Below are 13,764 nucleotides of genomic sequence, written 5' to 3'. Positions count from 1 at the left end.
ATAACTCATAAATTCAGACCTAAACTCACATTCCATGCTCAATAAACATATATCACAACTAAATTATGCTTTACACACTCTATTTACCAAGATCAAACATCAAAACCATACACACACAACATAAGTTAAACAACAACTTTTTCATGCATTTGCAACACTAAAATTCAGCAAGCAAAATGAGAATCAAAGTTATAAAAACTACCTCAAGAATCACTCCAAAGGTAAGCACAATAATGTTGGGAATATTTTACCAGGATCTAGATTTACTACCATGTATGTTTCATTAACATCCTAATATGAATTCTAAAACAATAAAATTAAACACATATAAAGTTTAGGAAACCTTACATTGGGTGCAGCGGAATATAATGACTCCTTCCGTTCAGATCTCTAGCCCTTGATTCCTTTATGTAGCAGAGCATTATCAAGATCTGAACCTGGATCTCTTTCTCTCCTTCCTTTGATGCTGATTCTCTTTCTTGTTGATTGAATTCTTCACAATCTTCCACACTATGATTGAGATACCACTTGATGTGTGTGGGCACTCACTCATTCACTCAAGGTTCGAAAATTTAGAAGAAGAAAAGAGAAGGGAAGTGGTTCAGCCTATAGAGAGAAGAAAAGGATGCTCAACTTTCATCTGACAGAGTTAAGTGTGAATGTGAGCCATCACTATCTATTTATAGGTAACCACCTAGGTTTAGGTTAGATTTATTTGGCATTAAAATAATGAAAAATAAAATGGTAAATTTCATTAAGTGTGGCCGGCCATAGATAGGATAATGGTCATTTTTCCATCCCATTTTCTCAAAAATGCCAATTTTCCAATTTAACCACTTAAATGCCAATTCTAATTATTTAATAACTAAAAATTAATTATTAAGTAATATTGTCATTTAATGTGTTTATTAATTAGACATATAAAGTCTCTTAATTAACAAATAAAACTTAGAATCTCTTTTCTTCACAATTTTGCCCTTGCTTAGTGAAAATTCATAAAGTAGACATAGTCTAACTTTAGAATTATAATTGATTAATTAAAATCAATTAACTGAGTCTTACAAGCAGTATGGTCTCAACTAGTATGGGGACCATGGGCCTATATAACCGAGCTTCCAATAAGCTGAATCTTGGTAAATTCCCTAACTTATTAATTCCTTATTGAATCCACTCTTAGAACTTGGAATTGCACTCTCAGTCACATAGAACGCTCTATATGTTTCACGATATAGATACGCTATTAATTATTCATTGTTATAATCCTTATTTGATCAATGATCCTCTAATAGATGATCTACATTGAATATGGACTAAATTACCGTTACACCCTTCAATGTATTTTATCCTTAAAACACTTAGCTCCACATAAATGATATTTCAGCGAAGTGAAATGATATCTCAACCATTTATCTCTGTTTAGCCAAACTCGAAGAATATCATTATTTCACTTCTAAATTCCTATAGAAGTTATAGATTCTATATTTATGTTAGCGCTCCCACTCAATTATACTATCATGTTCCCAAAATGTATGTATTACCCTGACCAAAAAGTAGGCTTAAGTAGCAAATCAAAGAACATGTATAATACTCTTGAGATTGAACCTAATCATATCAGGATTAAGATCATTTGATCTACGATCAACATGTGATATTGAATTGAATAGATATTACGGTAAGTTTAAACATATCTAATCAAAGTTCAATATCGGTCCCTTCCGATGTATACTCCATACATCCGATACTGGTAAACTTTGCCAATGCCCTGGAAAGGACATAACACTTATCCAAGGTGTAAGAATACCTATCGCTGATTATCATGCCTGTCTAAATCCAGTGAACTGACAAATCAGGGAATAAACTTTCGAACATATAATCAAGATTATATTCCACTGTGCTGACAATACTATAATCATTAACAAATACATATGTTCTGGACTTAATAGAATTTATACATTGTATATATAATCATGTGAACCATGCAACATAAAATGTTATTTCCGATCTTTATTGATAAGTTAATCTGATTATATTGAAATGGGTTTTATTTAGGGCACAAAACCCAACAAATAATCCCCCAACACTTTACTTCAATTTTCAAGCTAAACCCAAGCAATTCACCAAGAGAACTTTGAAACTTCAAAGGGGTTTAGAGAGAGAGGGTTCGGGTAAGGGAGAGGGAGACCAGAAATTCTATCCTTTCTTGCCAAAAATCCCATTTTGTTGAAATCCCACTAATTAAGGTCAAAAGACCAAAATGACACTAGGGCCAAATAACATACATATTCACTCACAAGGGCATAATTGTCATTCCATGCAAAATTAAACCCAATTAAATTTCATATTATCACCATTAAATAAAAATACCAATTATTTCAATTCAAATTGCATTTCGGGCCCGAACCCTGTTCGGCCCGAAATACCTGGTTGTGACTATACTGCACCAACCTGTCAGAACACACCTGAAAAGACAATATAGACATACTATATAATAATATAGTTCTATTAAGCACGTAATTATATTAATTTCATCATTTTACCCTTTTCGGGTCATAATTACTATAATGCCTCTGGTTCACCAACGGGGTCTTAACACATAATTAATCAAATAAATTCTCATATATTGAACTATATAATAATATAATTCCTAAATTATTCATAATTATCTAATTAGAGTTTTGCTAATCCACTTCTCAATTCTGGGGTATTACACTTCAATTGGTCGGTGCCTTCATCAAACCACTTACTTTACCTAAATTAACCTCTCATGTTTCCAAGATGTATGTATATGATATATACGCTCCACCTTGAAGATTAGGTATTAAGAAATACACTTACTTCTCTGATTAGTCATTGTATTTCTCGCACCTTATTCACCTAGACTTGTTTGTTAGTTGGTTATTTTAAGAATAGGAAGTTAGTTGGAAAGTCGATTAAGTCAGTTGGTCTTTTTCCTTTTTGGTTGTAACTGTTTGAAGTTGAGCCATTCCTATTTAAGGCTCCCTTCTTCTCTATTGTAATCACTACTGTCTATTCATTCTTTTCTTAATAAAATTCTTTCTTCATTTTTTTCAATATGGTATAATAGTCAAATAAAACTCTAATGAGTATCTGATTTCCAAAAAAGCTTCTTGTGATCCGTTGTGAGCCTAAAGTACGACTGGTCCAAAAAGATGAGCCTTAACCTCCATTTGGGACCTTTCGACCAGTGTGTGTCAGTTTCTAGTGTTGAGGTTTTTGATCTATTTTAAAATCTAAAAATTCCCCAACGTGTACACCCACAAATTTCTCAATATTTGGCCTTGTGGGATTCTTTCAAATGTCACGTTCGACCCTTGGTCTCTTAAAGGTCATTTGTTATACCCACACTAAGGTGATGATACTAGAGTTAGTCCCACATTGCTAATGTGTAGAAATAAATTACATATATAAAATGAATGAGCTACTCCTTCCATTACCAGTTGATTATGTAATGAAACTCATTCACCTTATCCCAAATTAAATAACTTCACTCTATTAGAAACCATTGCATTGGTGCATAGTGTAAAATATCTTTCAACTTGAATTTTACCTTAGTGTAATTACCACGAAGTTGTCAAAAATTTTAGTTGCTGTAGCATTGAACTACTATTCCTTGATAACAAATCGGTGATAACATACACACTTTTGCTATGTTCACTCAAGAATCTTATGGATTGCTTTTGCACCGTTAATGGCTATGTGCACAAATCTAATTCATGGACTTTTTAGAGTTAACTCCTAATTCTCATAAGAGGTGGCACCACCCCTAGTCCATATAGGTGGAGTTTAAGTGTCTCACAACTCTTTAGACACTTTTTGATTAGCTTAAGTGAGTTTTATTAAGCTTCAGCTCCATTAAAAAAATTTCAGTTTTGACCCTCTAATTTTTACCACATGTACTCATCCATAAATGGGACAATTTAAGTACCATATTCACTCTATTGACTTGTTATTACTTATTGAACTTAACACTAGATTTTTACTAGTGTTAAGATAAGTTACCATCAATGAGTAAAACACTATGGGAGTTTAGGTCTCATCCCTCTAAAATTCATGATTTAATCTTGTATGAAGATTAAGCGATTTGTTAACCTCACACTTTGATTCCAAGCGAGTCATGTTAGCCAAATATCGTGTCCACTTTTAAAGTGGCTATTTTTCTCCTTAAGTACTTAAGCTTTGAAAGTTTAATCATAAAAGATTAATTTTCACACAACTCAATTTTTCATTAATTTTGATTCCAATCATATCAAAATTAAACACTAATTTAGACACCAAACATTTAACATCTCTGTTTCAAGTCTCCATTGGGCCTTACACCCACGAAATGATGACTCTTATACACGAGTACGTTACTCTGTGTGCTTCATGGAATGTCGACTGACCTTACAAACCAACACGAGAGTTTCCAGCATGCTTTGTCCTCACTCGCACTCTTCTTGGGAAAACTTCCCAGGAGCCATCTTGAAATTACCCCAAGTCAAGCACGATTAACCGTGGAGTTCTTTTATGATGGGCTACCGAAAAACAAGATGCAACTTGTTGATATAGGTAGTACCAATCAATCCATTTAAGTCATCTTCAACTATGTAGTCCCATACCTACATAATCTCAAAATCATCACACATGATCTTTCCCAAGCAATGTGAGATTGTACAACTTATGGTCTTTTCCCTTCAGATCACGTAACTCTAACTATTTAATTACTGTCCAGGAACATTTTTTTTTTAAAAAAAAAAATTATTGTCCTAAAATATTTGTAAATGTGGTAGTTGATTCCTTAGCTAAATTTGCTCTAACAATTAATGCAAGCACAGTATAGTGATCTGATTATCCTTGTTGTATCAAAAATTTTATCCTAACAGATGTCATGCATTAATGAATTATTCTAGTTCTCAGCCCCTTTGAGCTCGTTGCTCCTTACTATTTTCTTAAAAAAAAAGATTATATTTTTTGTTTTGAAATGAAAGATATTCATTAAAGCAACCAAGAATTGGCAAGGCAAGTCCGAAACATGGTGGTTAAGTTAAGTTTTCAAAATCAATTTTTGCTGGTTAGGTTGGGATGAACTTCTCTAATTGTATCAGTAATCAGTTACACAATTATTTCCAGTCAAATATTACTTGTTTAAAATCCTACAATTTATGTGCCTCAAACAATTTAGTAGTTTTGTCAGAGTACTATTCCTTTATTCATTTATGTCAAAAATACTATTAAAAAAAGAAGAAGAAGAAGCCTCCACAACTTCATTTATTTATATTAAATATTATATTCCCATGTCCATATTTATGAACTAAATACAAATTCAAAAACCCATTTTCAAGGACTCATGTAATGATCCTCCCATAATTAATTTTATTTCATTTTATTTTTTTTTAAGAAAAAGAAGCTGGAATTATGTACCCTTTGATCAACTCTTAACATATATCAGGTATAAACCTACCACATCCAAAGTTCAGAACAAACTATTAAGTATTAAGAGAAGAGTAAAATGACATTAAAACCTCAGCGGTGCAATAGCAGCCTGAAACTGAAATCATAAGGTGTTATTTGAACCAATTGTGAAAGTGGTTCTCTTCCTTTCCTCTCATCAAGGCATTTCATAGCTTCATTCCTTGTTTCTTTTGGTAGTTGTAGACATACCCAATCAAGCATTGAATCCATATCTTTGGCAAAGTCAAGAAGATACCAATCCAATAATTTTGGTATGATTACTTTGTTTGTTTTTGAGATACCAACTGTTGCTTGTAGATAATCTCTTTTTGCTGCTTCCAACTCCTCTTCCACTTGAGAAGCAGAGTACACTCTCACCTTCATTTCATAATATCAATTTTAGAAACTTTAACTAAACTTATTGTAGCTCTAATCTAATCTAACATAAACTTGAAGAGCTGTAATAAAATTTGACAAGAAAAGAAAATCTTACTGCAGGAGAGGACCAACTTCCACAAGAGAGTGCAAATGTAACCAATGGCTCTGACCATTCCAATCCGAATTTGCTTCGAGCTCTCATCTCATCGTTCTTTGCAGCTTTTGGACAGGTCTTTTGTAACAAAGAGAATTACATGGTAAAGTTTAGCTAGCCATGGATAATAAAAAAAGCTCAAAATAATCATTAAGAACATAGTTGGCTATATTGAGTTTTGCTTACAAATTTCAAGTGGTAAGGTAATCTCAAGATGAAATGCTCAATTGTAATTGCATTAAGTAAATGCCCACCAACAGTTATTGTTGCCTGAAGTAAGAAAAGATGAAACAATTTCATAATCACTCTAACAAAAGCACATAGAGATCTCTGAGGCAAACATGCTTTAACTTTACACCTTTAAAAATATTTCATTGAGTAATTTTTGGATTTGGAATATCATTTAAATTGACATTCATATTCAAGTCTAAAAAAGATAGAATATGAAGTAAGAACTGTTCTTACCTTCTGCATTAGTGCAACAACCATTTCCGGAGTCTCAGGTACACCGTGCTCCAAAAATGCCTACAACATTGTTAATTAACACAACTTTTAGTTATCTTCATTTTCATAATACATTGAATTTGTTGGTGGTATTACAATTCATAAAAAGAGAGACATCTTACATTCATAATGCAAGAATTATAAGTGTTAATCCAAAATGCAAGCTTTTGTTGATGGTTGAGACCTTCTAAGTTCACAGAAGCAAGTTTCCCAAGTAGAAACCTAAGTAAACAATGGTAAGTACAGAATAAATCCAAACACAATCAAAATTAGTCAAATGGGAGCATAATAATACTTACTTCAGTTTGTGTATCAAGAACAATGCATTGGTTGTTCGGCTGATATCAATCGAACTAGCATCGATAGAACAAAGATGTTTGTATGGACCAACATCTCTATTTTTGAAATCCAAAGGTGTACCATAAGGATCTAGAAACTCGATGTCCTTGTTTGCTAACCGAGCGAAAAATGACAACTGAGAACTCCCTGATTCAACTGCTCTGTCCTTCAGTGTGCTCACCATTCTCATCAAAATGTTAGATAAGCACTTGACAATATCCTCAGATACTTTATTAGGAGAAGAGTCAGCTTCCATTGCTCCCTCTTCTAAAGATCCAGATGAACTGTCTTTAGCTCTTTCCTGGTCTACCAATCTGGATTCTAGCTGGACAATCAAAAGATACAATTAACACAACAACAACAACAACAACCAAAAAACAAAAAGAAGCAAACTTTTATATTAGTTATAACAATACCTGCAACTTGAATTGATCAGGAGTAGTAGTCTTGTCCTTTGGCTCTTGCTTCATTGGTGGTTTCTTAACTGGGGTTACCACCATTTTAGTATTTCTCTTATCAGGAGATGGTTTATGATCAACTTTCTTTTCAGGGGATGCTCTTACAAAGTTTGACCATAACCTATTCTCTTTTCCTCTTCCATCTTCTGAAATGGATGGAATTGGTTCGAGTTTTCGAGTACTAAGCTTTCCATTATTATTATTAGCTTGCCCTTGCCCTTGCCTAGTAGTACTAGTACTAGCAGAACAACCTCCTGATCTGACTGAGATGGCATCATTGGGGAGTAACTTTCTACTTGATGTAGTTCTACAAAGGGAAGGTTGTTGAGACCTGGCTGCTGCTGCTGCTGCTGGTGAAGAAGTTGCTGAATTGAAATCGAATTGAGACATAGATTTCGACCTATGATGCTTAGCATTTCTAACAGGAGTGGTTTGATCCATAGAAGAAGAATCACTTGAATTTTCCACATTCCTCTTTGAACATACATACACAGCTTCTTGATAAAGACCTTGTCTAAAATTCACAACTTGTTCTTCAAGCCTTACAACTTCCTCTTCTAAAACAGCTACTTCAGCAAGAAGCTCTAATGTCTGAACCAATAAAAAAACAAACATTTTCATTGACCCTTTTGAATACTAAGCTAGAATTTATATACACATTATATATATAATCAAAGATTTTGTAAGATTATAATACTAACAGATGAAGGAAGATATGGAGGAAGACGAGGTAAGGCTCCTAAAGGTCTTGTGAAGGCCCTTTCCAAAGCTCTATGAACATTCTCTTCATGTCTAAGCTTCTTCTTCAATTTATCAACCTGTAAATATATCATTTTCAATACAATCAATATAGAAACAAATATAAAAAAAGAGTAAAAAACCAAGTTGGGAAGTGTAGTACATCTTGTAACAAGGCCATTTTCCTCTCCTTGTTTATTCTTCTTCTATTGGTTAGAGTTTTCTCAGAACGAATGACCACTCTTCTCCCCTGAGTCTCCATCTTCTCCTTTGGAAAATTCAACACCAAACACACAAAAAAAATTATATAATAATGTTATGAATGTATTATATACCATTAATAAATGAAAAAGGGATCTGCATGCCTTGTTGTAAAGAAATAAATTATAAAAGAAAAAGCTATTCGTTCCTTGAGATAAGTGAAAGAAAGAAAGAAAGAAAGAGAGAAACCAATTCAGATTTGGATCAAAAGCATTCACTTTTTTTTAACTTCATTAAGTACATAATTGGAGACTGTGTTTATTAATGAGAATTTAATGTAAAATTTAATACAGAACCAATTTGAATTTTCTTATTTTCTTTTTCAAGTAAGACTTCAACACCCTAATCAGACACCCACCAGATTTGAAACCTTCTTAAGAGTATTTTTGAAAATTTGAAGCTCCACATTTCTTCAAAGAAAATAATAAACTAAATGAATTAAAACCCAATAAAAATCACATTTAGAAAAAGAATAAAGGAAGTTACTTTATCAATATGATTTGAAGAAGCAGCTTTCATGGCCTGAAGATTAGTCCTTACACTGGTTTTCATCTTTCTTCAACTTTCTTTTTCTCTCTTTTACTTTTTAAGAAAATGAAAGAACATAATACTTTACTACCACAAAAAATAAATATAAAAAAAAAAAATACACCCAATACTAGTTACAACACATAACTCACATATAATATCTTCAAAAGCTAAAAGAGAAATAAAAATTGAATCTTTGAATTATTATAACAAAAACAATGAAAATAAAAATGACATTTTTACTTTACAGAGCGGGAAACTTGAAAGAAAGAAAAAGAAGAAGAAGAAGAAGAAGAAGATGAGGCAGGAAAACAAGTGACTGGCATTTTAGTCTAATTTTGTTCAAAGTCTCGAACAGAGTGAAAGAAAGAAAACAACAAAAGAAGAACAAAACGACGAGGTTTCGACCTTCAAATCAAAATGCAAGAACAGACACACATGAATGAATCAATGAACCAACTTGTACTAAAATAATGTCACAAAAAAAAAATTAAAAATTAAAAAAAAAAAGAACATTACTTTACTTTATTATATATCTCAAGATTTCATTTTGTTTTTAATATGGGATGACATAGTTTTCATTATTATTTAATAATGAATTAGTAGAAAGTTGGACTTGGACAACATTTTTTTTAATTCTATAAACTCAAAACATATATATTTTTTTAATAAGATAATAAAGAAAACAAAAAAAGAAAGTACGTGATTGTCTGGAGCGTTTTAGTGGTTCTAAAATCTAAACTATATTATTAATAATAATTAATAAATAAATAAAATTAAAAGAGAGAAGCGCTCTCTTCTCATTATGAATTAACGTGCTTTGATGTTCTCTCTTATCTGTCTTTGCATTACCAAAATACCAACCATTAACCTTTTTACTTTATTTTATTTTAATTAATTTATTTTTCTTTGGATTCTTTTTTTTCTTCATTCAATTCAAAATTTGAATGAAAAGCTTGGGTTTTCGTTAGAACTTTGCTAGTGTATTTAGCTTCATCAAATGATTCGTTCACCCATTTTAATTAAAGAAAAAAAAAAGAGAGAATTATTTTGATATTTATAAATTTTAATATTTGAGTATTATTATTAAATTTTGTTGATGGGGTTTGGAATGGACAACTTTTTTAGTGGAAAAAAGTGGTAGCAAAGCAATGGCAATGGGGTTTGTCAGCACATGTGATAGACAACTAGAAAAAGGTACTCATTTCAGCAAGTACTATTTTGGGGAGGGACCATAGAATAAATTTATAGAATATATACCAATATAAAATATCTACCTAATTTAGCAAAAACAAAATAATTTAATAATAAAAAAAAATAGATGTAATTAACATTTTATTTGTTTTCTATGCATGCTTATTAACAACCAATTTGGCTTAATATCGATATTTTTTCTTTCAGTACTTAATTATCTCTAACATAATTTATAAATTAATGAAAATAAATAAATTTTAAATATTAATTGTTAGTATTTATAGGTAGGTTACCATAACTGTTTTTGACCTAAAGAATGTTACATCAGTTTTCTGACAGGTAGAAGATCTATTTCATTTAACCTAAATAAATAAATAAATCTATTTACACTAAATTATATTCCAAAAATCCATATATTCTAGTAGAAAAAAAGATAAAAAAATTATTCTAAAAAAAATGTAATGTAAAAGGTTATATAATTAATTAGCTGATATTATTCAGCCAGTTAGAAATTCTAGCATGGGCCACATATGTTTTTTACACTACTGACAATTTTATTTTATTATTTTTATTATTATTTGAGTGAAGACTACTGGCTATTTTCAGAATGTTAGAAATTGAAAAAAATAATTTTTCTTTGTTTTATTTATTTATTTATTTATTAAAACTTGAAAGGCCAAACCCATACAAACTAATGATAACACGACAGCTCAGCACAGTCCCTGTTATCAATTTTTTTTTCAGGCAAGTTAAGTAATTTTTTATTTTTAATTTTTATAGATAGCATCAATTAAAATAAAATCATCAAAATTTTTTTTACTGAATTTACCAACAAAAAAGAAATTATCTATCTCTCTTAAAATACTGTTCCAAATTTTTTATAGTCCTAATAGTTGACACAAAAATTTGACCCTAAAAAAGCAAATTATATATAAGGAGTTTTATATATGCATGCTTTCCAAACATTATATATATGTAGCTTTTTTTAAAGTTGATAAGACTCCATGAATAAAATTTGGGGAATATATTTCTGCAAAAAAAAAAAAAATAAAAATAGGGAATATATTTTTTAAGCCATAAAAGAAAAGGTTTGAAGTATTATTTAATTAGGTTATTGAATAATAAATTAAGTAAAGTGGCTTTCTAAGTAAGCAAAGCCAACGTGCTCTAATTAATGATGCAAACAAACCTTGATGTCCTTATCAATAGCTAATGCAAATTATAATTAACTGATCATTAATATTTATTAATTATATATTGTCATCACTTTATATATAAAATTAATAATTATTAATGTACAGCATATAGGTTTGGAAGGAGATTTGATCTAAAAATTAATACATGCATGAATCGTGTCGTGAGATCTTTAACAGTACTAGTAGCTTGTACTGATCACAGTGTTTTAATTAATTAATTAATTAAAAGATTTTTTTTCTTTTCTTTTTATTGCGATTAAAACCTTTAAGGCCGATTACAAAAAATAAAATTTTTAGCAAAATTTTAACATTTCTATAGTCAAATAATTTTTTATATGTATTTTTACATTTGTTTTCAATTTTTAAAGAATTTTTATTATTTATTTTAATTATAATTTATTTATATTATTGGATAAAAATAATATGAAAATAACCAAAAAAGAACAACATAATTGTCAGAGAAAAGCAGAAGATTATGGAGACAAATTAACAAAGGAAGGCAATTAACTTAATTACGTACAACGTACTCCACAAACTACTATTAATAAATATTAATACAGTAGAAGTAATATTACTGCGTGATTAGCCCGGCATTATTTGTTTAGCTCATTTATTTGGACTTTGAAACATATATTCATGTCATTTCCAATCTAATTAATATATAATTTTCAATTGTATCTATTTATGAATATACATATATATATGACATGAAGAAAATTGTTCTTCACTCCAAATTAAATTAAATATCATCAATGACTGATGTGTTCTCTGTGTACCGAAATTAATTAATTAAAAATAATTTATTACATGCATGATTATATAAATACTAAATGAATATGTAATGTAATAGATTTCATATCTACGGACGTGAAGAGCAGATAATAGAATAACTAAAATATTTAGGTAAAAAGGTAAAAAATAATAAAATATATTCTTTTATTAAATAAGTTATTATTGTTGAGAGATTTAATTCATAAATAGAACTTATAAACCTAATATAAATTAAGGGGGCAAATTGTAAGAATAAAATAATTTGGGAAGCAAATTAATTACAAATAACTAATATTTTTTTTAACCTATTTAATATATATTTATATATATTTATTTTTCTGTTGGGAGCGCCATACAGTTCCCTACTTTTGTAAGTAGCTCTATACAATTACACTAGTCATTAAGGTATAAATGTTATATTAATATATTTTAATTTTTTTGTAATATTATTATATTTATTATTAAAATGATTAAAGTAAATAATTTTTAAGTGATATAGAAAAAATATAAAGAAATTGATTTATAATGTAACGTAAATGTGCAAGATAATATAAAAAATAAATTAATTAGATTTTTTAAAAAATTAAGTTGAGAAGAAGGTGCTCTTAATAATTATGTCAACTAGCTATACGTCCAACTAATATGTATCTTTAACATTTGTTATTGGTAACTAGCTAGCTTAAGTACTGCGTACATTTTTACTCAAAAAAAAAAAGTACTGCGTACATATAATATATATATATATATATATTTTAAAACATATATATATTATATATAGTACAATAACTGGGCCTTCTAAATTATTTTGTCTACTTTAATTTTAGTTATATATATATGTATATAATTATAAGTTAGGGTGTATATGGTGACAATCCAAAAGAATACGTAGTGTTTAATTTGCCTGATTAAGTGGACTTAAAAAGTATTATAATTATAGAAACAAATGTGAAAATTATTATTATTATTTTAAAATAAAATGGTATATAATATTGAAAGAGATGAAGATCAAGTATATACATAATAATTATATATAGATATTTATTCATCTTGTGTAAAGCTATATAACGTTAATGTGGTGAGACGGCGGGGCCTTTAATTAAACTTAACTATCTTGATATTTTAGGTAGGTCATGTGCTCAATGACTAATTAAATAATTACATGATATATTTACAAAGTGGTTTAAGGCATATATACTACTTTTGTCCTCATTTGTAGGGTGTTTTTTTTTTATTGTTTTTATTTTTATTAGTACTTAAACAATCTATGACTCAATTTTTTTTTATGACTATATATGTATATTGTAGTTGTAGTAAATATTTTACTGAGTTTCGAAAATTTAAAATAATTTATATTATCAAATGTTAAAAAGTCTGGTATTGATAATGTGTGGAAACTAAATACTATACATGAGATGCATGAATTACTCTTTTGATTACCAATTAATTTTAAAATGGGATCTTATACACCTTACTATATACTTACTTAATCCTAGTACTTTCTAAACCGCACACTTCTATATTCTAATATGGTATCAAAGTCAAACTAAACTCTAACGAGTATCTGATTCAAATCTAAAGATTGGTCCAAAAAGGTGAGCCAAAAAGAGCCACTTGTGATCGAGTCGTGCAAGATTGATGAGTAAAAAATAATCACCATCTTGAGAGGGAATGTTAGAGAGTCTCGCATTGATAATGCATAGAAACTAAATACCATATATATGATGTATGGACTACTCATATCATTGTAGGAATTCTTATTCTTCCCCAAAGTGTTGTTAAAGAGAATGACAAA

At 29.6% G+C, this 13,764-nt stretch overlaps 1 protein-coding gene across 2 annotated transcripts; it reads right to left on the bottom strand.

Annotated features, from left to right (window-relative positions):
* Positions 1 to 5,232: 5,232 nt before the first annotated feature.
* LOC115714193 (uncharacterized) lies at positions 5,233 to 9,433 on the bottom strand. 2 transcript variants are annotated; one of them, XM_030642773.2, is made up of 10 exons: positions 8,770 to 9,433; positions 8,186 to 8,290; positions 7,986 to 8,102; positions 7,243 to 7,875; positions 6,787 to 7,151; positions 6,610 to 6,709; positions 6,449 to 6,508; positions 6,170 to 6,253; positions 5,945 to 6,061; positions 5,233 to 5,829 (listed from the first exon to the last, which is right to left on the bottom strand). In XM_030642773.2, exons 1-10 carry the CDS (start codon positions 8,833 to 8,835, stop codon positions 5,524 to 5,526), a joined length of 1,953 nt encoding a protein of 650 aa, XP_030498633.2. In that variant the 5' UTR covers positions 8,836 to 9,433; the 3' UTR covers positions 5,233 to 5,523. The 2 variants fall into 2 exon arrangements, with proteins under 2 accessions (XP_030498633.2, XP_030498634.2); XM_030642774.2 differs by having other exon boundaries at positions 8,642 to 8,771.
* Positions 9,434 to 13,764: the final 4,331 nt, after the last annotated feature.

Source organism: Cannabis sativa, chromosome 4 (assembly GCF_029168945.1).
Source record: "Cannabis sativa cultivar Pink pepper isolate KNU-18-1 chromosome 4, ASM2916894v1, whole genome shotgun sequence".
NCBI classification, from domain to species: domain Eukaryota; kingdom Viridiplantae; phylum Streptophyta; class Magnoliopsida; order Rosales; family Cannabaceae; genus Cannabis; species Cannabis sativa.
Note: the sequence above shows the minus strand (reverse complement) of the source record. Positions and strands in the feature narration are given on the sequence as shown.